The sequence below is a fragment of the Sphaerodactylus townsendi genome, linkage group LG07 (genome assembly GCF_021028975.2).
Source record: "Sphaerodactylus townsendi isolate TG3544 linkage group LG07, MPM_Stown_v2.3, whole genome shotgun sequence".
Lineage (NCBI taxonomy): Eukaryota > Metazoa > Chordata > Lepidosauria > Squamata > Sphaerodactylidae > Sphaerodactylus > Sphaerodactylus townsendi.
This window is the reverse complement of record NC_059431.1, coordinates 111597180-111625081: the sequence shown is the minus strand read 5'-3', so window position 1 is coordinate 111625081 and position 27902 is coordinate 111597180. Positions and strand designations below refer to the sequence as shown.

At 45.5% G+C, this 27902-nt stretch overlaps 1 protein-coding gene across 3 annotated transcripts in view; it reads right to left on the bottom strand.

Annotated features, from left to right (window-relative positions):
- Positions 1–27902, bottom strand: part of SUSD1 (sushi domain containing 1) — a 120211-nt gene that overhangs the window by 54744 nt on the left and 37565 nt on the right. For all 3 annotated transcript variants that reach the window (XM_048502617.1, XM_048502616.1, XM_048502618.1), the window contains exons 10-16: positions 26418–26604; positions 21160–21240; positions 18946–19043; positions 17703–17889; positions 10841–10934; positions 8175–8433; positions 1526–1565 (exon numbers count right to left, since the gene is read on the bottom strand). In XM_048502617.1, the coding sequence (XP_048358574.1) occupies positions 1526–1565; positions 8175–8433; positions 10841–10934; positions 17703–17889; positions 18946–19043; positions 21160–21240; positions 26418–26604 (946 nt within the window). The remainder of the gene's footprint in view (positions 1–1525; positions 1566–8174; positions 8434–10840; positions 10935–17702; positions 17890–18945; positions 19044–21159; positions 21241–26417; positions 26605–27902) is intronic.

The window sequence follows — 27902 nt, the reverse complement described above, 5'->3', positions numbered from 1 at the left end:
TCTTAGCCTACTGGGACATCACAGGGCCATTGTGAGGATAAATAAACCTAACCCATGGGGACGTGCATTGTGTAATTAGATCTTCAGAAATGCCGGTCTATAAAATCAAGGTTTTTTTCCCCACACACCCAAAGAGCAACACAAGCATTTTCATACTTGGGGAGGTTTATGGCTTGTGTTTCTCAATCAGCAATTATCTTTGGACAACAGCTACTGAACATGAAGGAAGTTTTAAAAGCCATTTGTGATAAGGCATCAGGTTGGAAGTAGCTGTATGAGAGAAAGTCCCACTGAGCATGACTAAGCATTTTGTAACAACCGAAAGTCTCTTTTGTAATACATAGTGATATGACAGTTGTGACAGAAGCCGAGTCAGCAATCCCATGACCCAACTCGGAGTCACACACACCATCAGGGAACTGACTTTACAAACTGCTCCATTATTTGGTGTGGCTCCACATGCTGAGAGTAGGGAGAAAGGGTTTCTTGCACGCCATTTTCCCTAGCAGAACAGCCAAAGGGGGGGTGCTGTTTTTCCCTTTCTTGGGATCCCAGCCTACTTGGCTCATTCCGCACATGCAGAATAGTGCACTTTCAAACTGCTTTCAGTGCTCTTTGAAGCTGTGCGGAACAGCAAAATCCACCTGCAAACAGTTGTGAAAGTGGTTTGAAAACGCATTATTTTGCGTGTGCGGAAGGGGCCAAAGAGTCCAAGAAAGAAGAAGAAGAAGAAGAGTTTGGATTTATATCCTCCCTTTCTCTCCTGCAGGAGACTCAAGGTGGCTAACAATCTCCTTGCCCTTCCCCCCTCACAACAAACACCCTGTGAGGTAGGTGAGGCTGAGAGAGCTCCAAGAAGCTGTGACTAGCCCAAGGTCACCCAGCTGGCGTGTGTGGGAGTGTACAGGCTAATCTGAATTCCCCAGATAAGCCTCCACAGCTCAGGTACGCCACTGAGGCAAACATGGCCCCATGGCAGCTGGTTCTGCTAGGAAAACTGTGGGCTGGAAGAATCCCCTTCTACCTTTCTGCAACACTTGGGGCACTTTCACACATGCAGAATAATGCACTTTCAATCCACTTTCAAAGCACTTTGCAGCTGGATTTTACTGTGCAAATTAGCAAAATCCACTTGCAAACAATTGAGGAAGTGGATTGAAAGTGCATTATTCTGCATGTGCGAAATGTCCTTGGAGTTGTACCAGGTGATAGGCTAGTTTGTTGGGTGAGTCCCTCGATGGCACATGTGACAGAAAATTCAGCTGGGGCTTGCATCACATTTACCATACAGCAAGGCCCCAAAAGTGCTGCTTAAGTAACCCAAACACATTAGCTACATTGCCATCATAAGCATGGCTGTAGTTTCCGAATTCTTTGTTTTTTTCCCCATTCATCACATTTTCTGCCTCTTTTGCAATGCAACATAAGAATCAATTAAAATCCACACTTTCTATTAATTTTACAGTAAGATATAGCTAGCAATGTCAATTTTTCAATAAATTGGGAGGGCGGGGAATCCACATACCTTTAATTTGGGCCCAGGGTATGCAGGATTGTCTTCTGACCTAAGAAACAAAAAATAAACAATTTGCAGCATTGTTTTCCTAATAGACTGAATATGCCATCATACAAAAGAAATCCTTGCACACAGAAAACCAGTATGCCAGGGAGAAAGCTAGATTAGAACCCTTATCCCTGCGACTTGGTTTTTTGCGGTGGAGGGAACTTTTGAGTCAAGGGGCATTCCATCATGCAAGCTTCCAACCTGAAATGAAAAGTGGTACAGCCCACACAGCGTAGCACCTCAAGCCAAAATACACATTCCATTACTTTAAATGAAAATAATAATAAATCAGATCACAGTTCCGCACTAGGTAAATTTGTCCTCAGAGAAATGTTTCCACACAGGAAATATTATTGTGACCATCTGTATTTTGTTGCAACTTCTAAATAGCAGCTCAAATCCCATTTATTCAACAGGTTGAGCCACAGCCTGTTTCTCCTTCACAGCTGATTCAAAGGTTAAAACAGACACACAGAGATCCGTGACCAGATTGTACCAGTGTTTTGCGAACGTTCTTCGAAGCAGCAGGGAGACCTGATTTGGCTTGGGGCTTCAAAGTAAACTTAACTCTTTGTGCTTCACTGTTTCTCCAATCAATACCAATCCTCCACTACACTGTTATTTGCTCTCAACAGAAAAACAAACACACGCGCCAATCTTTTTTTCCTTTCTTCATATTAAATGCTCATATTAAAATTGTTAGAAGATTCAAGGTCTCAGTTTCTCCTGGTATGACTACACTGTTATTTGCTTTCAACAGAAAGAAAAAGACAGGTGCCCTTCCTCTTTCCTTTCTTGAGAAAAAAAAATCATATGAAAATTGTTAGAAGGTACATGATCTCAGCTTCCACTGGTATGACCTGAAAATGCCAAAGATACACATTGCTAAGTATAGTGAGAGGATCCAAAGAGCTGCTAACTTCACCTGCACCCAAGAGGTTCCATTTTTTTCCTTTCTCAAAGTTGTTTCCTTTGAAATGTCAGACTGCTTGGCACATCAGCAATTGTTCTGGGAATTTTCCTAACTGTCAAAGGGAACTTGATATGCATAGAAAACTACTGAAAAAGAACACATTTAGAAACTCCTGTGGATCCCCAGAAATAATTATGCCAATCTTTGGACCCAGATCATTGCAAACATCCATACTTTTCAGGAAGGTAGCAAAAAGATCTTCCTAGGAGCAGCAGTGGCGTAGTGGCTAAGAGCAGGTGCACTCTGATCTGGAGGAACTGGGTTTGATTCCCAGCTCTGCCGCTTGAGCTGTGGAGGCCTATCTGAGGAATTCAGATTAGCCTGTGCACTCCCACACACGTCAGCTGGGTGACCTTGGGCTAGTCACAGCTTCTCGGAGCTCTCTCAGCCCCACCCACCTCACAGGGTGTTTGTTGTGAGGGGGGAAGGGCAAGGGGGGATTGTAAGCCCCTTTGAGTCTCCTACAGGACAGAAAGGGGGGATATAAATCCAAACTCCTCCTCTTCTTCTTTCAAGAACTTCAAAATGATTGCAATTATCCTTCTGCTAAGCGGGGAATCGTCCTTCGGTGAACAGGAAGTTTCTCACTTTCTAGTTGGGAAACTCGGGATCCAACCAACCTGACCCTGGCAAAAATATTTAAATTTTCATTTCAGCTAGTAACTTGACTTGATTTTGTTTTCTTTAAAGGAAATAAAAGGTTTCAGCAGAATTAACCATAGCTGGAAATAAGATGCAGGAAACGGGAAGGAAGCACGGAGGAAGTTAATTTTTCATTGGCAAAACTACAGGGGAGGAAGAAGCTTATGCCGCACTTCGCATAAATGTGCACTGGTTCTGAAAATATCAAAAAGTGCAAAATTATTAAAATTAGGGTCTCTTATGTCATCTACACTGAAGCAGAAGCAAGCCTTTATTGGCATAGGCAGCAGTACAACAATAATAAAGAACGGATTAAAAAGCATATACAATACAGGATATACATGTTAGGACGAAGGAAATCTACTGGCATTTAGTAATTTCCAGGAGAAAGTCTGCCACTATCATACAGAGAGAAGGATCAGGGTTGTCCAACAAGTAGTGTAATCTAATTAAATCAGGGAGATGGGGTAAATGTAAAGGAGTGAAATTCACATACTTGGATCTGATTTCCTTGAATCCTGAGACAGTGAAGTAAGTGGTGGTGGGCAAGAGAGATTCCAACTGAGCCATTAGATTACACACATGGGCACAATCCTTTTTTCAGCACTTTTCTTGCTTATTAAATCTGCCATGTAACAAGGCAGAAGGCATAACATTAAACCTGGCGAGAATTATGGCTCTCCTTTGAACAGGGTTTATTAAGCAATACAGGTAGTGTGCCAAGTGGCCCCGTTCAAATGGGAGAGAAAAATACAGGGGGGAGCACATTTTCTTGGCTGCAGTGATTAGGGTAGAGAACTCTCTATGCAATAGTTGACCTTCTAATTTCCTATAAGCTTCTGAATAGGACAGTGCAAAATTATTAAAATTAGGGTCTCTTATGTCATCTACACTGGCTAATATCGTTCGGAGAAAATAGAGTTTGGAGCGTCTCATGTCAGTGAACAAATAAAACCACTAGAAATGTTGAGCTACTACAATTGCCTACATTCTGTTTTAACTCACAGCAATACATGCGCTACCACTGCATTTAGACCACACATCTAAAGAAATCTCCCTGTAGCAAAGAAAAACCATACGCATCACTGGTTTTATTTGCAGAAAGCATTTCACCCCCCAGAATCATCTGGAAAACAAGTAGTTCAGCCAGAAGGAGTTATATTTGGGTGGAGGGCGAACTCTTATCTTACAAACTGTTCTGTTTGCCAGCTACTATTCTAAAACGTGGCTCGTGTTTTTGAAATGTTTATTTGGGGAACTAATGCAGCCTATTGCAAATAAAGAACACAGTGGGCTCCTTGTTCAAAAACTGTTTGGGGCACTTAAATTGGAAAAAGTCTTTTGATGGGAGGAAGTGTACAGTCACACTATCTATTCTTTTCCACAAAGAGGAACTGTGACTGAATTTCAGTCCCCGGACCAAAAGGCAAAAAGGTCTGGTATGTCCAACAGAATTTTTCCGTTTGTGATTTGAATGCTAGACCACCAGGACGTATCACAAGTTGTTTTTGGAACTTCCCTTGTTTTCAAGTTTGTCATGTGGCATGGTGGAACTGGAGTTCAAGACCAAGGGATTTTGAACACATGGAACTAGACACATACCATTCTGGATCCAGACTTAGAAAATAAGGAACAAGTTAAATAGAGGAATGAATTGGAGAATCCAATGATTTGGGGTACAATGAAACACCGAGGTCGCAATGACGGAGCTACAAGGGGACAGGTGTGTGTGCCGTGCACCGGGCACATGCCTGGGGTGCAGAAAATCGCCCCCAGACCCCTCCCCCTTTCCTCCGCCCCCCGCGGTGTCCCCCCATGGCGCTCCCCCAACCCCCCTTCCCACACTTACCTTAGTTCCTTTCCTTTTTCTTGAACTTTTTCAGGCTGCAAAAGGCCTGTTTGCAGTAAAAACGGCCTGAGGAACTACAGTTCTCAGGAGACCTTGGGGCTCACAAGGTCTCCTGGGAAGTATAGTTCCCATCAGGCCATTTTTGCAATGAACAGACTACAACTGCAGCATCAAAAGGCTTTCAAGAAAAGAGAAAAGGAATCTTTAAAGGGTCTTGAAGAATCACTTCAGGGGAAGTGCCGATGAAGCGGAAAATATAGAATGCGCACCGGGAGCAGTTTGGCCCAGGTACGCCTCTGCCAGGTCAGACTTCACACAACACATTTTGAACACCCATGCAGCTCAAGTTGTTCCCTGTTTATGCTTCCTTGAACAATTAGGAATGTGTATGTTCTCCACTAGTATCTTCTCCTTGAATTCTGACATTTACAGTCACCTGGTCTTAATGCTGCAGCAACAGCTATGCTTTAGTGAACTGTTATTCTTCACTTTTCAGACTGCTACATGTGTCCAACTAGCCACAGTTTACAATCTGTGTCATTTTCCCCTTACAGATTACTAATGCATGCCATCCAGCATATACAAACTTTTTTTTTGTAATCCTAAACACCATTAAGCCTTTCTAAGCCCACTGATTCCAAGTGAGTTAGGAGGGTGCAACTCTCAAGACTGCAACGTGAATCAAAGATCAAGAAAAAATTAGACATGATCACATAGGTACTTTAAGAGTTTGTTTGTCACCCTGCTAGTTAATTAAAGCAATAATGTGTTGGCACACAACAGTAACCTACTTAAAACAAATAGAAAGACAAGAACTGGCAACTACAGAAAAGAGTACACGTACCAGTCTCAAAATTAATGTTGGGATTTCTCTGACTGAAACCAACAAGCGGAGCAGAAAGGAAACGATGATACCTACATATTGTTTGTGAACCAGCCCATCACAGTACCCCAACAGAGCTTTCAAAAACAACAAATTATCAACTTACAGTGTGAAACCATGGACATTTTCACCCTAGGGCTACAGAGTACCAAGGGATTCAAAATACAAGAGTGAATCTCAGGAGCAATCCAAAAGAGAGTTAGGAGGCATTACAAGGATGATACTAGGGGCAAACAATACAGGGGGAGGGGCAAGTGGAGTCAGAGCCCATCTGTTGTGTCAATTATCTATCTCGTAGCCTTTCCTTCCCCAACGCAGAATCTGCAGCAATAAATGCAGGCTGAAGTCTTTGAAAAACTGAAACAACAGTCATCTTGGAGTGAAGGAAGCAAATTCAAAGGAAAGAACTAGAACTGCCATTTGGGGAACATAATCAGTCTTCACACGTTTCCCCAGTATCCCCTGAGATAGTGGTTGGGAGTCTGCAGCATTGACTGGGGCAGCCCTGAGGATTGTGCCTGCCAGAATTACTGCCTCAGTTCCCTCCAGGACAAACAGTGTGTCCGTGTCCTCCTCTGAAAGGAAGCTGTCTTGAGATGGGTGGCTCATGCAGAAATTGTCTCTCCATCTGAGTGAAAAACTCTCGTTCTCTTTTCCTTTCCTAGGTGCCCTCAGGAGGAGCAAAAGGTGGTGGTGGTGGGGGGGGAGAATGGGAAAAATCAGGGTATGGTTTTGAGAAGTAGAGAGGTAGAAATGAGAAGTGAAATTGATGAATAAAAGTAAAAAAGGCCAGCCAGCACAGGCATAAGATGTCTGCTCCCCTATAAGCAGGAAAAGAACTGAGAGAGAATCGGCGAATCACCACAGGAAACAGAAAGAAAAAGAATTCTAGTTCCTGCCTCTCTGGAGAAGAGACAGGAATCACCTCTTCCTCTGGATCCAACCATTAATCTTGGGCTGGTTTTGGAATTAACAATGAGGTAAAAATGTAGTGTCGAAGGCTTTCACGGCCAGAATCACTACCTGACATTCACCTGTATCTGTGACTGGCGTGATCCTCTGAAGATGCCAGCCACAGATGCAGGCAAAACGTCAGGAGAAAATACTACTGGAACACAGCCATACAACCCAGAAAACCCAAAGCATTCCAGTGAGGTGAAAGTTACCTACTGTATTCATTTCAAAAAGACAGTTCAGGTTCAGGTTAACACTCTTAATGCATAGCAGCTTTTAAAAACACACAAAAATGTAAATGACAGCTTTTAAATTATTTTACAGTTATGCTTCTCTTTGTCCCCTTCCGCACATGCAGAACAATGCACTTTCAATCCACCTTCACAACTGTTTGCAAGTGGATTTTGCATTTTCACACAGTAAAATCCAGCTGCAAAGTAGATTGAAAGTGGATTGAAAGTGCATTATTCTGCACATGCAGAAGGGGTCTTAGTTGAGATATGAAGTCAGAATACAAAAAACAAAATACACAGGTCTCCTCCACCATTGAATGAAGCAGATTTCTCTTAACTTTGCAGCTTGAATGACAGACATGCAGGTGAATGAATGGAATCCGAGTAAGACATCTCCCAAGATCTAAGAAGGATGACTACCTTTAAAAAAAATTTAAAGCTTTGCAAACTGCATCGGTATACCTCCAGTTTGTTAATGTTTAACCCCCTTTTTAAAAAGATCAAACTTCTCCAAGCATGTATAATAGAAAACGGTTTGGGGTGACATCTCAGATACCAAGCTAGTCTCTGAGAGTTCAATACCAAAAAGGATGGGTGCTCTCTCCGCACATGCAGAATAATGCACTTCAAATCCACCTTCACAATTGTTTGCAAGTGGATTTTGCTATTCTGCACAGTAAAATCCAGCTGCAAAGTGGATTGAAAGTGAATTGAAAGTGCATTATTCTGCATGTGCGGAAGCGGCCTCAGAGTTGCCTTCCTTCTTCATCACATTACATCAGTTTTCACCCAGAGTGGTTCATGCAGACTGAAAGCTTAGAGCTTCTTGCACTACAAAGTGGTGGCGAACCTTTGGCACTCCAGATGTTATGGACTACAATTCCCATCAGCCCCTGCCAGAATGGCCAATTGGCCATGCTGGAAGGGGCTGATGGGAATTGTAGTCCATAACATCTGGAGTGCCAAAGGTTCGCCACCACGGCACTACATAATATTGATTTGAGAATACGCCTATATAGATTGTGTTTTAATATATTACCATTGTTTAAGCCAAGAAACAAAAAAAGAGGTCCTACCTCATCCCATTCACTGATGGTCATCAGTATAATGCAGTAATCTTTTCCTGGTTTCAAGGGAGCATTGTAAAATTTCCCATAGTAACATCTATCTCCAAGAGCAAAGACAGATCCGTTGTCAGGAAGGAACTTGGCTGGGAATTCAGCTGCCACGTACCCATCAGAGTCAACCCCATTACTGAAGTAAGTTAGGGTAGTCAAGGAATAACAATTAAAGTTGCATCGTGGGCTCCAAGGAACGACGATCACCTGGTAAGAACTAGAATGAGACGGAAAAACATCAGCGTCAAACATAATTTATATTCAACTGCTGCTGGATGTTTGGCACTGATTCCCTTCAGAGTGTTGTTGCGTTTAAAAGTTCCCCATTGCTGGCCTCAGCGAATTATATATTACAGCCCATGAAACAAAATAACATGAAATCTCAAATTATTGAACCACATTCAGAAACTCTAGCTTAACTGTGCATTTGTACCGTTAACCTCATTAGATGCGGAGTTGTGCTGCTTAGATAATTAGAATTGGGTGATTTGCAAAAGAGTCAGGGATGTTAGAACATCATTCGTTTTTATTTCATTCATTATTACTTCCAAAACGACTGCTATTAGAAGAAGGCCATACATTAAAAAAATGCCACATATTAGAAGAGAGGCATATATTGGAACCCAAGGAAAATGCAATCAGTCTCTGGGTGTTTGCTGGCGGGCAACATGAGGACTTTGTAGCACACTGGCAATGGGACGTTCGTGCCTCTCAGATGCACACCAGTTCTTTCCTGTTTGCGAGCACAGCACAAAGGGAGAAGTGGCTGTGTCCGATTCCAGTTTTTGCATCTTCAAAACCACCCCACAAAGTCACTACTGGCTCTGTTCTGCATAGCCACAGAACATGACTTTTACAACAGCAGCTCCATGGACCATGTTACGGCCCCGTCTCCTTGTGTGTTGTGCTCACAAACAGAAAAGACCCACTGTACATTTAGGAGACAAAAAAAATCCCATTGCAAAAGTGATACAAAGACTTTATGCTATACCCCAACAAATGTGAAGACTTTGTACTGAGCGGGTTGAACCTGTTGTGTACCACTGACATAGGTATAGATTTTTTATGGCGGGGGTTGGTGGGCGGGGCCACGCCACCCCCTGCCCATGGGGGCGTGGCCACGCCTCCCCAAGCCCTTCCCCCGGCTTCAGTGCTTATAAAAGCAGCTCTCCGAGGCCAGGAACAGCAGACTCCCCTGCTCCGCCCCCCACCCCCCCACCGGCTGGACTCCCAACAGGCAGCCGGCAGTCCCTTCTGCCCTCCCCTCCGGGCAGAGGCGTAGCTAGGGAAAATGGAGCCCAGAGCAAAATCTGAGTTTTGCGTGCACCCCTCTGCCCCATGCTGGAATCCACCCCCAAACAGCATCACTTTCAATGATGTTTAAACTAGGGAGCCCAGAATCTCAGTTTAAATCCACCTTATAGGGAGAATCTGCGGTCCCCAGTTAAAACAACATTGAAAATGATGCTGTTTTGGGGTGGATTATCCCCCACCCTGAAACAGCATCACTTTCAATGTTTAAACTGGGAACCTCAGATTCTCCCTTTAAATTATTGCCGAAGGGGGTGGATTTAAAAGGAGAATCTGGGGAAATTTGGGGAGTGCCTGCTGTCAGGGGTGCAATTGTTAAGCTAGCAGCACCAAACTTTCAGGGTATCTTTAGGAGACTCTTCTGATGATACCACCCAGGTTTGGTGAAGTTTGGTTCAGGGGGTCCAAAATTATGGACCCTCAAAGGTGTAGCCCCCATCTCCTATTAGCTCCCATTGGAAACAATGGGGGATGAGGGTACCCCCTTTGGGAGTCCATAACTTTGGACCCCCTGAACCAAACCTCACCAAACTTGAGTGGTATCATCAGGAGCATCTCCCAAAAACTCCTTGAAATTTTGGTGCTGCTAGCCTAAAACCGCGCCCCCTGCAGGCCAAAAACCGAAAAAACACTTTAAAAATACCCCTCCCAATCACAAATGGGGGGCGGAGCTTTGGACATGTAATGGGGGGGTTGAACCTAGTCATGCATCTTTGGCCTAGTTTCTAAGGGGAGTGCCAATTTTGGCTTGCCTCATCCATGAACGGACTGCATTATCTTGGCACTAGGTTTCCTTCCCCTGCATTTCAGATGATTAACAGGTAGCTGATTGATGAAATTGCATGACAGTTGGCATACCACGCATATTTTAAGCCAGTGTCTTTTTGTCATGCTTTAGTGGACGCTAGGCCAAAGATGCATTCCGCAGGCTAAATGCTCCTTTATACCTTTTAACCACCCTATTGTATTCACAACCAGATAGATTGCTTGCTTACGGAGGAAAGGAGACTCCGATCCAGATTAATGATTGCAAGTGTGGAACTAGGAAGGATTCCCTTTTGTATCTTCCCGGGTTAACCAATTAGGAGCAAGGTTTTGACTAAGTAACACAAAATACCAAGCTTAGGACATGACTGGGTTTTTAAGATTGAGGAGTAAATAAGCAACCCAAACCCAAATTTCTACATGTGCTAGAAATTAAATCCCTTGATTTATCATGGAATTTGGAAGCACAACCCCCCCCCCCCAACATCCAGGTATAAATATCAGATATGCCTGACATGTCGATCATATGCAACAGAAAATCCAGGGACCTGATAGGTCCATTCGTTTCTTCTGCCTTCCTAAGGGTGAACACTGGTGAAGAACCTTCTCCTGATATGAATTCCACTTCTGGGGACTGTGGATCTAAAAGGTAAGACAGACATCACTATCATCATCATCATCATCATCATCATCATCACCATCATCATCATTATTATTATTGATACAAAAACAGTTATACAAAGCAAACAAGATCAATATGCTGGATTTTGTATTACATCACACGTCGGACACTTCCCAAGCATCTAGGACTGTGTGATGTATCGACGAATAATGCATGCAGATCCAAGTAGCGTGGCCTTTTGCAACTGACATATGGTGATTTTGTCAGCGCCGATTGTTTTTAAGTGCCGTCCAAGGTCTTTAGGCACTGCACCCAGTGTGCCGATCACCACTGGGACCACCTTTACTGGTTTGTGCCAGAGTCTTTGTAGTTCGTTGTTGTTGTTGTTGTTGTTGTATAAGAAATTACTTTTAATGCCTTATAGGGTCATGAGCAGTGTGGGAAAAACTGTGCTAGAGGAAGTCAAATTCCTCACCTCATTTCTCTCATTACAGCCTTCTGAATCTCTTTTGCTGGAGGCAGTCTTCTTACCCCAGAGAAAGGACCACTGTATTGGAGGAAAACTCTTCTACTAGTGGCATGGTACCTTACTAGTGGCATGGAAGAGCAGCATGGTATTTTCTACTAGTGGCATGGTACCTTCTGCTAGTGGCATGGAGGAGCAGCAGTGGCGTAGTGGTTAAGAGCAGGTGCATTCTAATCTGGAGGAACCAGGTTTGATTCCCCACTGTGCCGCTTGAGCTGTGGAGGCTTATCTGGGGAATTCAGATTAGCCTGTGCACTCCAACACACTCCAGCTGGGTGACCTTGGGTTAGTCACAGCTTCTCGGAGCTCTCTCAGCCCCACCCACCTCACAGGGTGTTTGTTGTGAGGGGGGAAGGGCAAGGAGATTGTAAGCCCCTTTAAGTCTCCTACAGGACAGAAAGGGGGGGATATAAATCCAAACTCTTCTTCTTCTTATGTTCTATCCTATAATGTTTTACTTGCCCTGCTTTGCTCTCTATTAGTCATCTATTGCGCAATGAAATACCAAATAAAGATGTAAAAAAAATTATCTCCCTGTCATCCGAAGCTTGCCTGCCCGACTACCTCAAGGCAATTTTTCCATGCCGGAAGCCATTTGGCAGCTCTTTACAGGCCCATTTTATATTCATGTTCAAAGAAAATAAATAAAAGCGCTACTTCAACTTATATGACTTTTTCTCAGAGGTCACTTACAAAACAGGAAATATGTTCGGAAGCGTGCACAGAATCTAAAGAGATCTAAACGAATCAGACACATCCCAGTCACAACGGATTGCTTTTTTTTCTTCCCATTAAGTACCACTTCAGAAATTCTTTCACATCTTTTAGGCCACTGTGTAATCAGTGCTTAAGGGCAAAATATATGTTTTTTAAGAACTCTGATTTCTGAGGGAGGATTTTTTTTGAAAGCAAAAACAGGGGGGTAGGAGGGTTCAATTGAGGACTGACTATGTTTTTGTGTGTGCATGCTTAACCCTTCCCTCTTGGTGCTTTTCACAAAAAACTGCCTTCTACAAGAACAGTGTTGCTTTAACTACAAAGTGACTTTTTACAAAAAAAAATGGCTATGGCAGCTTTACAACATGCATTTATTTTAACTTTGGGCGTTTCCCCACTTACCTTGGTCCAAAGGTTTGCTCATGGCACTTATATCTCCCAGCGCGCGCCATTTCTGCCAGGCGCTCGGGCTTCCCCACGACGTTTCAAAAGGCGCCAGGAATGACGCGCGCTGAGGGGGCGGGACAGCGGCAGCGTTGGGGCAGCTGCGTTGTCGCCGCCCCTGTAGTGGGGAGTGCTGGGGGACCCTGCACGACTTGAGGAGAGTAGCGCGCGGCTTAAGGTAAGTGGGAAAACGCCCATGGAGTTAGACATGTTATTTGCCAGCACAGTGTAGTGGTTAAGAGCAGTGAACTCTGGAGAACTGGGTTTGATTCCCCATTCCTCCACATAAGCGGTGGCCTATAATCTGATTAACCAGGTTTGCTTCTCCACTCCTACATATGAAGCCTGCTGGGTGAACTTGCACAGTCACAGTTCTCTCAGAACTCTCTCAGCCCATCTACTTCACAACATATCTGTTGTGGGGAGAGGAAGGGAAGGGAATTGTAAGTCACTTAGAGATTCCTTAAAGGTTGAGAAAAGCAAGATATAAAAACCAACTCTTCTTCTTTTTCACGACACAATATTTCATTCTGGTTAAAAAACTGGTGAAGCATTCAGTACTTTAAGTATGGAGTGGACAGGGGAAACACAAAGAGGTAGTCCATACATTTGGAAGCAAAATCAGCAGAGTGTTTATTGATTTATTTTTTGTATTCAGTCTACCTTTCTCACTGAGACTCACTAAACCAGCAGTACTCGCTCTATGGCTTTGTGGGATACACATAGCTTTTTCAAATGTCAACTGTGCACCTTTTAATTTTAGGAAATAAACATTTTGGGAGGACATCTGGGAGACTGAGGGAAGGGAGGACATATGGGAGACTGAGGGAAGACAGGACAGTGAATGGAAGAAGACAAGAAGCAGAGATGGGAAGAAAGGGGTTGGCATCAGAGGTGGGATCCAGCAGGTTCTCACAGGTTCTCAAGAGTACGTTACTAATTATTTGTGTGTGCTGAGAGGGGGTTACTAATTGGTGATTTTGCCACGTGATTTTTGCCTTAGTTACGCCCCTCCTCTCAGCAGTAGCGTGCAGAACTTGAGGCAGTGTAGCAGGAGGTGCACCGGCGTGCGTGGCAGCCTGCGCCTGCGTGCATTCGTTTCCCACCCAAGGACCAGCACAGCGGCTGCGTCCTTGCCACAGCCCCGCCCAGGAATGCCCCGCCCCCAGAATGCCCGGCCATGCCCCCGTCGTGCCCTGCCCCATTGGCGCTACGCCAGTTTGAATCCCACCACCATGGGAACCTGTTACTAAAATTTTTGGATCTCACCACTGGTTGGCATCCACTAGTCATTATGATTATGAACGTGGCACTCCTAGATGTGGTGTGAGAGCCACTTCATTAAATCAAATGTAGCCTGCGGAGTACCTTGGTACTCAACACACAGTTGGTTGTGCTGCCAGTCTGGGGTTCCAAAAATGGTGCAGATTATAATAAATTTTGTAGGCTATAATGTACGGCTCACAGGGAGAAATGTCATCAGAAATGGTGCAGGCTTGTACTACAATGTAACAGGTGGGTGAATTGTTTAGTTGGTCACTCTACATCAGGGGTCGGGAACCTTTTCCCCTCAAAGAGCCATTTGGCTCACCCCCCCTCACCCCCCCACTCGCTGGCACGCCCCCCCTCCGCTCCCCCGCCCACTTGCTCGCTCGCGCCCCCCCTCCGGCCGCTCACACACACACACCCGCCTGCAGGGCAGGCGTAGAGGTGCTCGGTCGGCTTTCAGGCGCTTGCCCGGCTGCCGTCGGCGAGTGATCGCCCGCCCTGCTCGCTTTACAGGGCATGGGTGAAGAGGTGCCTGAAAGCTGACTCGGCCGGGCTGCGGCCGCCCGGGGAACATCATAGCCCGCCACTGCTTTCCTGGGGAGGGCGGGAGAAGAGGGGCCCCACAGCTCGGCTGATGGAGCCGCAGAACAGCGGCGGAAGAGCCGCATGCGGCTCGCGAGCCGCGGGTTCCCGACCCCTGCTCTACATGATCAAAAATTGGCACACAGAAGAGCATGGTCATAGGATTCATATGACTTCAATCTCGGTCCATCTACACTGGCTCCCAGTCAGTTTCCAGGACCATTTCAAGCTGTTAGATGGTTTGAGACCAGCATACTTTAAGGAATACCTGTTCTCATATGAACCTACCCAACTGCAACAGCTATCTTCTGAGGTCCTGCTTTAAGTACCCTTCTGTATCTGAGGCTGAACCAATAGAACTAGCAACCCAAGAGAAGGCCTTCTCAATCATGAAGCCAAAATTATGGAACTTCCTTCCCAGGACAATCCATTTGTCTCCTTCTATCACGCCCTCTTGTGATCCCCTCTTCTGATCATGACCCCTTCTTCCCTGCCTCATGTTTGAATTTGCTATCTACTGCTTATTTACGTATTACGTACGGAGCAGCAGTGGCGAAGGAGGTTAAGAGCTCATGTATCTAATCTGGAGGAACCGGGTTTGATTCCCAGCTCTGCCGCTTGAGCTGTGGAGGCTTAGCTGGGGAATTCAGATTAGCCTGTGCACTCCCACATACGCCAGCTGGGTGACCTTGGGCTAGTCACAGCTTCTCGGAGCTCTCTCAGCCCCACCTACCTCACAGGGTGTTTGTTGTGAGGGGGGAGAGGCAAGGAGATTGTCAGCCCCTTTGAGTCTCCTGAGGGGAGAAATGGGGAATATAAATCCAAACTCCTCCTCCTCTTCCTCTTCCTCTTCTTCCTCTTCTATTTTAGTTCTGCTTTTTAATTGGTTTTGTGATATATGTTATTACGCTGTTTTAACTGTTCATTGTCTTGGTGCTTCTGATTGCATAGAAGGCACGATATAAATGTTTTAAATAAAATAAATAACCACAACCTCCTTGTTGAGTTATCTTTGCAAAAGGAATTTTAATGTGTTTTGTAGTAACAAAAGCTGGCAAGAACACAAACCATCAGTCAACGTTTTTTAGTGTTTTCACCTCAGCTGTTCCGCGAAGGAGAAAAAGTACTACAATGGTTACGTTTTCAAGGGACTGCAAAAATCATGTTGTTTCTTCCTTAAGGAAAAATGCTGAGGATACTGAAACAATTTCTTTGCTGAAGTTCAACAGCTTCACCTAGTGGATGATTACAGACTGGGGGAGGGAATATGTAAAATAAGGGCTCCCTCAATAGTCTACTAGGTTAACATTAGGGCATCTTTAGCTAGCACACTTTTCCCTTCAGTGAATGTGAAATATGTAGAGGTTTTTCATGTTAGGGGAATTTTTTTTTTGTTATTTATCCCTAGTTCATAACTTGCCCTGTTTGGATCCTATGCAGCATGAATGGAACTGTGTTGTGTAATGGCTGATATACCCACCCTTGCTGTCTTCTGTTTTCACCCCCAGCGCGCACACAACTGTGCCCCCTTGGGTCAGAAAACCTCCAGGAATTTTGTGGGGATAAACTGTGCTATTGGCTATAGTGAAAGGGGGCAAAATTGGCATTAACGACCCTCTTCTGGGACCAGAAGTACCTTCTACGAGCAGAAGGGGGTTTAAGATCCATGTCAAATGTTTTGCATCATTTTTCTCCTTCGCTCCTTTCGATTTCACTGGAGTTTGTAGCAATTAGATCTCATGGCCCTCATTCAGTTTGCTGAACTTTAAAGTATTTGGACTGAAGAAGAAGAAGAAGAAGAAGAAGAAGAAGAAGAAGAAGAAGAAGAAGAAGAAGAAGAAGAAGAAGAAGAAGAAGAAGAAGAAGAAGAAGAAGAAGAAGGAGGAGGAGGAGGAGGAGGAGGAGGAGGAGGAGGAGGAGGAGGAGGAGGAGGAGGAGGAGGAGGTTTGGATTTATATCCCCCCTTTCTCTCCTGCAGGAGACTCAAAGGGGCTTACAATCTCCTTGCCCTTCCCCCCTCACAACAAACACCCTGTGAGGTAGGTGGGGCTGAAAGAACTGCAGTAAGTCACTTGCCAAAGGCCACTCTGTAAGTCAGTGTTAAGGTAAGTATTTGAATAAAGCCTAAATTCAGTATTACCTCTAATTTCACTACAGTACGAACCATAAATGGCTCTACTGCAATAAAATTCATTCACATTCTAGGTTTTGTCAGTTTGCTTTTACAGTGGCAGGCAGGGGCGTAACGAGGCAAACTGTAGCCTTGGGCAAAACCTGAGTTGGATGCCCTCCCCCCCCCCCCATTGACAGCAACGGGGGGGGGGGGGGTGCCATCATGACAGTCTCCAGATATTTTGGTGCTGATACGTCCAAAAATGCACCCCCTGCAGGAACATCCCAGAAATTTGCCCAAGAATCTTTGTTCTGCATTGAGTTTTCTGCATTGCTGTCAATTAGAGGGTTCTGCAGGCTACAGGGGCACATTTCTGAAGGCACAGTCTTAAAACTTTCATGGTCTCATCAGGAGACTGCCCTAATGATACACCCCAGGTTTGGTGCAGTTTGGTTCAGGGGGGCCAAAGTTATGGACCCTCAAAACTGTAGCCCCCATCTCCTATTAGATCCCATTGGAAACAATGGGGGATGGGGCACCCCTTTTGGAAGTCCATAACTTTGGACTCCCTGAACCAAACCTCAGCAACCTTGGGGGGGTAGCATAAGAACAGTCTCCTGATGATACGCTGAAATTTTGGTGCCACTAGCCTAAAAACTGCGCCCCCTGCAGGCCAAAAATGGAAAACCACTAAAAATACCCAAAAACGAACCCTGTGTTTTGATGCCCCCCACAAGGTGGTGCCCTGGGCAGATGCCCACCTTGCCCAATGGGCATTACGCCCCTGGTGGCAGGGTTACGTTTTTAAGTTCCCTCCCATAAACTATCATTTGGGGTTATAACGTGATACCGAAGGAAGGGGCTTCCCAATGGACTACAGCAGAGGTGTCCAACTCCAGCGCTTCAGATGTTCATGGACTTCAATTCCCATCAGCTCCTGTTGGCATGGCCAGTTGGCCATGCCAGCAGGGGCTGATGGGAACTGAAGTCCACGAACATCTGAAGCACCAGAGTTGGACACCGATGAACTACAGTCGTAACAGCAAAGAAAGCCTAAATCACTTCATTGCTTCTTACACCCTGAACTTTAGCTCTGTTATGAAAGAGAGGAAACAAAAAAACAGAGAAATGGCTTACCAGTTATTGGGGTCGTTATGTAGACTGTGACATTATGATCCAAATTTGCTGTGGAAATGTTAACGGTATAATTGCTGCCTGGGTGTAAATTAAGGCACAGCGCTGGAGTTCCCGAATTCTCAGCAAAATCAAGAGTCACAGAATGAAGGAATTCCTTCTGATACCAGCGGTGACCCCGCACACGGAGCTGCAATCAGGCACGCACAAGGCTGTGACTTAAATTTTTCACTGTTTCACACATATTCACTCATTTAACTTCTCTTCATTTAAACCGAACAAAAGCAGCGTACATGACTTTTACTGTATCTGCATACAACAATGATGGCGAACCTTTTTGAGACCGAGTGCCCAAATTGCAACCCAAACCCCACATATTTATCGCAAAGTGCCAACCCGGCAATTTAACCTGAATGCTGAGGTTTTAGTTTAGAGAAAACTGGTTGGCTCCCTCTTCCTCCACCCCACCTGCTCAAGCAAGGGCCAGTCTGCTCTAGCCTCCGGCAAGTCCTACACACACCGCTCTGTGCCTCTCCAGCATCTCTGCCTCCTCTGCGCCCCCCCCCCCTTGGGCAGCAGCCACCCAGAGCACAGGCACCAGGCCCGCCAGCCGAGTCCTCCCTGTTCATCACGGTGCGCACACGTCGTGCTCAATGGCCCAGGCCAGCCTAGGTGTATGTGTGTGTGTGTGTGGGAGGGTAATTTTCTGCCCCCCACATGACGAACTCTGCGTGTGTGCCCACAGAAAGGGCTCCGAGTTCCACCTCTGGCACCCGTGCCATAGGTTCGCCATCACTGGCATACAATGAACTGAAGTCCTGGCTTCTAAGGCTGAGTGAATACATGCAGCAGAAATTAGAAAGAGGTGGTAAAATGGACTCAACCACTTCAGGTTTCAGGAGAGGGAAAACTGATTCCAATACTCTTCCACATAAAATGTTGTCTGCAAACAAAACACTAACACATTCAGGGACAAGGTTCTAGTTCTGACCAATGGCAAGCTTCATTTGTCTTCTATTTGTAGAATGACTGGTAGAGAGGAGCCATCCATAAATGTGATATTCTCTCATCCCATCGGGTATGAAGGGGTAGAGTACATTTGGGTTATTGAAACATCACACCACGTGCAAAAACGGAACGAATGAACATGTCACAAGCAACAATACTTCTACTAATATCAACAATTAAAAAGAAACAGGCTGATTCCAGTACTTTCCATGCACTCCAAAAGGGTACTCTTACTCACCACATAGGTTTTCTCAGACAGTGTTCTTCCTAATTTCCTCTGCCATTTAATACAGGTGACATTAAATGTGGAGATGTTTCCAAATACAGCTGGTTTTTCTGGGAAAATAGAACAGAGGGAAGACACCGGAGCAAAATAATCACAGACTGCATATCAACATTGCCCAGCTAGGGCCCTCCGCTCCTCGGAGGAGCGTCTGCTGGAAATCCCCGGTCCAAAACTGATCCGGCTGGCCTCTACAAGGGCCAGGGCCCCTACCTGGTGGAACAGGCTCCCTAAGGAGACCTTCAAAGTTTCCGCAGGGCCTGTAAAACGGACCTGTTCTGCCAGGCTTTTGGCCAGCCGGGATAGCCATGTCATCCAGGCCCCCTGTGGATGGGGTTGGGGGGAGGGAACTGTCGCCATGTGATTGTTTTAAATTACAGATGGAACTACTGTTTTATATTTTATTGTATGTTTTAATTATGATGCACACCGCCCTGAGCCTACTGGAGAGGGCGGTCTAAAAATATAGTTAATTAATCAATCAATCAATCAATTAATAACTAACTAACTAACTAACTAACTAACTAACTAACTAACTAACTAACTATTCAATGTGGAGATGCTGTTAACTGAAGTGAGTTATACAACACTAATAAATACAAAACAGACATTGGCAGCCAAATAACTATTGGTTGGTTCATATCAATATGTGAAATTCAGGCCCACCACTAAGATTCTGGCCTCCTTCAGGCCGCTACCTTACAAAACTGCAGAAGCCACAATACCAGAGTTCCTGTCGGAATCTAGTATCAGGACTATGGCCAATTACCCACAGGGCAGCGTGTCGAGAAATCTTGTCCCAACATGCTTTCTCCCTAGCATGCACCAGGATCACAAGCACAGCAGGCAAAAAATCTTGTCCCAATGTGCTTCCTCTCTTAGGCCCTTTCCACACTTGCAGAATAAGGCACTTTCAATCCACTTCGCAGCTGGATTTTACTGTGCGGAAAAGCAAAATCCACTTGCAAACAATGGTGAAAGTGGATTGAGAGTGGATTATTCTGCACGTACGGAAGAGGCCTCACAGTGTACCAAGAGATGAAGCACATCAGGGCAAGATTTCTCATCCTGATGTGCTTCCTCTTGCCCTGCCTGTGCTTCTTGCTTTCCCCATGGAAAGTAAGAGCACTTCTGGCGTGACTTTTGCACCAGAGTGGGAAAAGGCGAGGCAGAGCCAGCTTTGGTAATCAGCCTATATCGTTTCCTGCTCACTTCCTTCCTGCCAAAGGGCACCATCCCTGCCCCCTTTTCCATGTCTTTACCACTCATTATTCCCCCAAGGGCTCCTTTTCAGAGTCACTCAAGAAGAAGAAGAAGAAGAAGAAGAGGAGGAGGAGGAGGAGGAGGAGGAGGAGGAGGAGGAGGAGTTTGGATTTATATCCCCCCTTTCTCTCCTGTAGGAGACTCAAAGGGGCTTACAATCTCCTTGCCCTTCCCCCCTCACAACAAACACCCTGTGAGGTGGGTGGGGCTGAGAGAGCTCCAAGAAGCTGTGACTAGCCCAAGGTCACCCAGCTGACGTGTGTGGGAGTGCACAGGCTAATCTGAATTCCCCAGATAAGCCTCCACAGCTCAAGCGGCAGAGCGGGGAATCAAACCTGGTTCCTCCAGATAAGAGTGCACCTGCTCTTAGCCACTGCTCTTAGCCACTACGCCACTGCTACTCTTGAAGAGGTAGAAATCAGAAACAGGGCATGGAAAAATTCCGGAACAAAACAGTTCTTCCCACTGCAAATTACAGAGAACTTCAAAGCAACTCGTGAGTTTCTTTTCTTTTTCCTCACTGAAGATGTTTTCTGAACTGTGTAGATTAAGATTATTATATGACAATCTAGAACTGATCTCCTTCACCTGGAAAGCAGTTGTAATTCTAGATGATCTGCAGTCTCCACCTGGAAGTTGGCAACCCTGGTTCTCCTGGAGGAAACAGCTGCTTTGGAAGTTGGGGTCTATGGTATTATACCCTTCCCCCCCTTCTCAACCTCCACTACTCCAAACTTCCAGGTATTTCCAGGTATTCGATTAATCAGCTGTATAATTCTTTCACTAATTGACAGCCATATGAAACCAAGCCAGATAAAAAGTACAAGAGCTGCCACCATTACTACCATGTGGCATCTCAATATCTATTTACTTAAAATTTGTTGGGGGTGGGAAACAGTAACTCACCCTTGGAAGATGCGGGGGGCATTGTTGTCACTTCACCCACTCCTGGTTCTTTTAATCCTCCATAAGGCCGACTCTCAACAGCTAAAATGAAGGAAGATAAATTTTACCAGAGGGAAGCAGTCCTGGAAGGTATCATAATTCATTTAAAAAGTACATTAATGTAATCACAGGTGGTTAGTTATAAAACAAACTATGGCTGAACAGGAGTAAAAGCGAAAAAATCCCGCTAAGTCAAATCCCATGAGAAAGCCTGATTTATCTGGACCATAACAGTCTACAATTTTTTGTACTTGGTGATAATGGCTGATTTTGCATGCCGAATGGGGAATGCCCTATGGTATAAACTCATGTATAAGCGGAAGGTGGGAAGCCGGAGGCAGAGGTAGCTCCTTATTTGGGCAGTGACTCCCCCTGATGTCATTGCCCAAATAAGGAGCTCCCTCTACCTCCCCGCTGGGTTTGAGGAAGTCCAGGCAACCAGGAAGTCGAGGGAGCTCCTTATTTGGGCAATGACATCAGGGGGAGTCACTGCCCAAATAAGGAGCTACCTCTGCCTCCCGGGGTTGAGGAAGCCCAGCCAGCTAGGGTTCCCCTTCACCCACTGAGGAAGGCAGCAACAAGTGGCTTGTGCAGCTGCAGGCAGGTCGTCCAGGCCACGCCCCCAGCCTCGGCAGAGGCCTGAAGAGCCAGGACTCGTGTATAAGCCGAGGGGGCATTTTTCAGCCTTAAAACAGGGCTGAAGAACTCAGCTTATACGCGGGTATATACGGTAATGCAATCAGGAGTTTTGCACAGCTCCCAGTGCTGCAGCGTGGCTGCCACGTTTATGCCACAGAGCCGCTCCACGGCAATGGCTTTGCTCCACAAATTTCCAGAACCGCAAAGGTTGAGGTCCTTTTGAAATGCCCCTTTGTTGCTCTGGAGGCTTCCAGTGGCTTGCAAAACTCATCCAGAGCATAAATGGGGCCAATTTTCCCACCTCGCCACTCTGCCCCCCTCCCCCAACAGACAGGCGCTGTGAAGCAGCGCCCTCCCCCCCCTTGCAGTGAAAAAAAAGGAGGGAGAAACACCACTATTTCCTCTTTCCCTTTCCTGAAGGCCCCCATAGCCTCTTTTCTTTCCTTGCTTCCTTCTCTCCATCCCAGCCAGCAGCCAAGCTACATTTATCTGTCCCTCTGTTTTTAAGTATCCTCAAATTCGGCTGACCACTATTAGTATACAAGATTATTCCTATGTATATCATGGAGACACACAACATATTTTCAAGAATTTATGTTATGGGCTTAATTTGTTTGCAGTATGACATACCATTTACATGGTGACACCACTGTTGAACAACTTCATGTTTTCAATGACGGTAAAACGAAACTCAATAATTCTTAATAGTGGCATCAAAATTTATTATCTCTTTAATGCTATGATTGCAAAGACTGTTTCTGAGTCCAAGTAACAATCCTTGGATTGGATCCAGTGATCTGCAGATGCAAGAATTGCAGATCTCCATCATGTTTCTCTCTCCCCAGAAGTCTTTCCAGACTCTGTGAAAGTAGATTCCTGGGGTCATGGGGCCAAGTTCCACAACAGCCATTGTCGTGTGGACAAATACTTAATTAGCAGAGTTAATGCAATAATGAGGCAGAGACCAGTTGCTTTACTGAAATAAAGTTTACTTACGACAGGGAAGGGAAACTTGGAAGAAAAACAATAAACATCTTTCTTACTAGCTAGCACCAACAGCCAGCTTGCTGCCTTAGACTATTACATGGCTACTAAGCTATGGATAGAGTGAACTGACCTGAACTGACCACGTGCAGAGTGCAACACAAAGAAGATATATCTAAAGCCTACGTGCAGACCTGCATGTAGCCGACCCAACCAATAGGTATCAATTACCTGGTCACTGACTTCTGACCTCACTAACTAATTAGCATGCAACAATTAACTCCTTCATTACTGGATTGTGTGACTGGCACATGCCAAATCCCATCAGCCATGCTGGTCAGGGGGCTGTACTAACGAAAAGGGAAAAGACAAATCTGCAATCCCACACAAACTGACAACTTTGCCTTCCCTCGTGTCCATGTCCCAGGGTGGGGAACCATCAGTAAGGGTTTGGGTGGAACTTGCCATGCAAAGGTGCGGTTGACTGCATTGTAACCCTAGCCTGCCTCCTCATGCTGGTTCAAATCCCTCCCATGAAACCAAATACTACAAGTGTTTGCGATACAAGCAAGAGTCCAAAATTTCCTGAATTTCAAAGTGTTTATCACCACCAACCATGGCCCACCCACCCTAGCAGAGGGAGAGGGAGGGGAGGCATGCAAGCGAGGGGGAGGGGCCCTGGCATCTGGACATGACCCACCCACCCTAGCAGAGGGAGGGGAAGGGGAGGGTGGCATGCAAGGAAAGGGGAGGGGAGGGAAGGGAGAGGGTGGCATGCAAGGGAGGGGAGGGGGCTGCAAACTGTTTAGTTCCCTGACCAGCGCAGCATTCTGAGTCATTGCACCAACTCAGTCTATTGGTATTGGAAGCTTCACAGCCATAACTACAAGAATGATCAGAAATCTTGCTCTGTGTACTCTGCCTTCTAAAATTAGTTGGATAAATACTAGAAGGCAAGGATTTCTCTGCTAAGGCATCCTTGACCACAGAAACTAGCCTGGTGTCAAACTTACTGAGTTTTAAGTAACAGGCAAAAAAATTATTCCAGGCTTTTTTGTTTTGCAAGTAATCCTTTTGATTTTTTTTCCCTCCCTTTATCTGAGAGTGTCATAGTGGGTCGCTTACACTTTCAATAGCGGAAGCTGTAGTAAATAATGCTGGCAGGAAGACAACTCATTCGATCAAATCAATGCTTGATCTTTAAAGAAAATTTAAACCCATGTAGTTTTAACTGGAGAACAATTTCAGTCCTGCAGTATATATTTTCTGTCAACAGAGACTGTAGGTTTGGCTCCAGTATAAGAAAGACATTTACACAGCTCCAGAATACAGATTGTTTTCTCAAGCCCATGTCATCTATTACCATTTTTAGTCATGGGGAATGTTTAAGACAGCCATCAGGAAATAATTCCTGTGGGAAATTTTATAGAGTAAACCCACACTAAAGATGTCAACTGATTTAACAAACACTCCTCCATGAGAAAGTGTAGTTTTCTCAGAGAAGAGTTAGCAATCTCTAAGAAACATTTCTCTGCCTCCCCAGAGTGCAGTTCTCAGGATTATTTAAGAAAAGTCACAACAGTGATAAGGGACACAAAAACTGACATAATTAATAGTGTAGATTGTATAATAATTGCTGCAAGAAAAATACAGACACACGAAATTGCTACAAGATTCTTAAAACACTCAAGTCTTCTTCGTAAGCAGTCACCTGTACAACCACAACAAAACAAATGCAGAAAAAGCAGATCTATACATACCTTTAACAGCACGGCTGCCACAGCCTCCAGGGTTGTTCATAGTCCACAATGTCGAAAAGACTTCTACACGTTTTATTTAATTTATTATATTTTCATCCCACCCTTCCTCAAAGAAACACTGGGCATCATGTGTGCTTCTCCTCCAATTTATCACAACATCCCTGTTAGACTAAGGTGACCAGATGGTCACCTTTGTGAACCGGGACGGGTGGGCAGCCGCGCGTGCAGCCGCAGGAGCGCACTGACTTCTGGGGCGCTCCCGTTTCCCGCCCGCTCCCGTTTCCCGCAGGAGCGCACTGACTTCTGGGGCGCTCCCGTTTCCCAGAAGGCAGTGCGCTCCTGCGGCCGCACGCAGGAGGCTGCCGCACTCCCTTGCGCCCCAGAAGGCAGTGCGGCAGCTTTCCAAAAACCGGGACACTTGAAAAAACCCGCGGGACGTGGGACAAATTGTTTTAAGGCGGGACTGTCCTGCCAAAAGCGAGACGTTTGGTCAGCCTAGATTAGACTGACAGAGAGTGACTGGCTCAAGATTACCCGTTGAGTTTCACGGCCACACAGATTTAAACTTGGGTCTCTCCAGGCCTAATCCAACTCCTCAGCGCGACTCCTCAGCCTAATGCACAGGGCCCTTGCCCTGTTTGCCCACTACCAAGAAAAGATGGGAGTGAGGGAACATTTCAGGCAGGCATGGTTAGCTCTGGTGACCCGACCCCCCTCCCCAGCATCCTCTTTGTTGAGTTTATCCACACAGGAGCAGGGACTAGCGCGACAACCGTGTCATGGCTTTTGGGGACAATGAGGAATGGCTCATGAACTTCTGCATGACTAGGAGAAACTTCATGAGGATCGTGGAGAGCCTTAGCCCCATCTGCAGTGCTAGGACATGAACATTGCTGAGGGAATCCGAAGCCACTTGGCTTTCTCCCGGGAGTCTTGGCAAGGGCCACCGGGACTTGCAGGCAGCCCACAAAGCGGCAGCAGGCTCGCTGGCTAGATCAGATCTGTAGCCCGAGGCAAGGCATTGTGGGGTATGAATAATTAATGATACTGACAACAGATGTCCCAAAGTGGCTCATCCAGGGCAGATTTCCCAAAACTGAACACAGCAATCCCATTTTCTTGACAGAGGGACACTGAACAGCCGTTAGTGCCCGCTCCCCCGCACTCACGCACACCTGGGAGTCAGGAGTGTGGGACACAGACGCCCAAGTCTGAGTCCTTCAGGGACCTGGGGCCTTTCCCCACTTACCTTAAGCCCCACGCTACTCTCCGAAAGTAGCGCAGGGTCCCCCGGCACTCCCCATGACAGGGGCGGCGACAGCGCAGCTGCCCCGCCGCTGCCGCTGTCGCACCCCCTCAGCGCGCGGCATCCCTGGAGCTCTTTTAAACGCCGCCTTGCGATGACCCCACGCAGAGCGTGGGGTCGTGAGGATGCCCGGGCGCGCGCCAGGGATGCCGCGCACTGAGAGTAGCACGCGGCATAGGGGGGGATTAAGGTAAGTGGGGAAAGGCCCCTGGTATTTCTGGCAGCCCCCTGCTCTGCAAGAGAGCTCTGCATCCACGGGGGTTCTGAACTTTCTTGCTGGGCTTCCAGGCAGATCCTTAAGCAATCTGCCATGTTCACTCTGGAATTTTGGAACCAACCTACCTTTATTTGCCCCTCTGTCTTTGGGTTTCCTTCCTTCCCTCCCCCGGGCAGCTTCTCTCTGGAAAACACAGTGTGATTCCAGCCAATGGGATTCTATGTTAGGTGTTCTCAGAACCAGAAACATTCCATTTAAATCTCATAAATCATTAGTCATTTATAGTGACATTTTCCAGATCTACAGAACTTACCAGTTACTGGATTTAGTAACGAGAACCTTGAAACCAAATTGCTGGAGTCCACTTCGATTTTTATACTGTAGTTTGTATGTGGTTCAAATGGCAGACACATCTTTACAGCCTCTTCAGCTGTGGTTAGGTTAATCTTCACATCACTGGCCGTTTTCTTAGATTCACTCCCTAGAACCCTCATGGTAAGCTGTAATCAAAATTAAAAGTCAGCTTTTGGTGCTAAGAGTTCATGGCAGAGCTACAACACAGACTAAACAGTTTATTTCCTTTTCCCTAGGAAATTTTGAGGACCAGCTTTGCAAGATATGAGAAAGAATTTATAGCAATGTCAACAAACTACAACTCCTATAATTCATAGAAGGAACATTCATAGTTAAAGGAGTATATAACAACCACCTTTATTAGGCATATAAAATAAGCTCTAGATCATTGCCAGACATTTGTAATGTACAAAGCAAGAATATGACCAAAACCCAGACAAAAAAAACTATACTTAGAAAGTTCCGTCACTTGTAAAAGAAATTTTACTACTTTTTCCAAGAGCATGACATCTGCATTGTTTAACAGAAGCCTCACAACAGAATTGTCAGAGTCTCTTTCAGATTTGTCTAGGGCCGTGGTGGCGAACCTTTGGCACTCCAGATGTTATGGACTACAATTCCTATCAGCCCCCGCCAGCATGGCCAATTGGCCAATTGGCCATGCTGGCAGGAGTTGATGGGAATTCTTGTCCATAACATCTGGAGTGCCAAAGGTTCGCCACCACTGGTCTAGGGCCAGCCAAGGATAGAAATTTCTAATACCCACGTATTTTGGACAGTTGAGTATAATGTAAGCAAGGGTCCCCACTTGGTTTTTATTGTGTGGATAAACCCGATCCTGGAGAGGGATAGATAATAGCGACCCTTTGTAATGGCAAATGGGAAAATATTGCATCTGACCCTTGTAATAATCCATCTCTGTTGGGGTTCATGATTTATTTGCTTGCCCCAATAAGATATGGTATTCCTGTTCTAAAAGTTTGCTTTTTAAGGTTTGGAATATCTCTCTGATAATATATGCCTAAACAGGTTTGTGGCTGAATACGCTCTCAGAATAATTTGAGATGGGAGATATATCAACTCCAGTATAATTTTAATGTTATGCCTTCTGCCTTGTTACATGGCAGATTTAATAAGCAAGAGAAGGCTAAAAGATTGTGCCCATGTAACAATGGCTCAGTTGAATCTCTGGCCCACTAATTACTACACTGTCTCAGATTCAAGGAAATCAGATCCAAGTATGTGAATCTTACTCCTTTACATTTACCCCATCTCCCTGATTTAATTAGATTACACTACTTGTTGGACAATCCTGATCCTTCTCTCTGTATGATAGTGGCAGACTTTCTCCTGGAAATTACTAAATGCCAGTAGATTTCCTTCGACCTAACATTTATTTCCTGTATTGTATATGCTTTTTAATCCGTTTTTTATTATTGTTGTA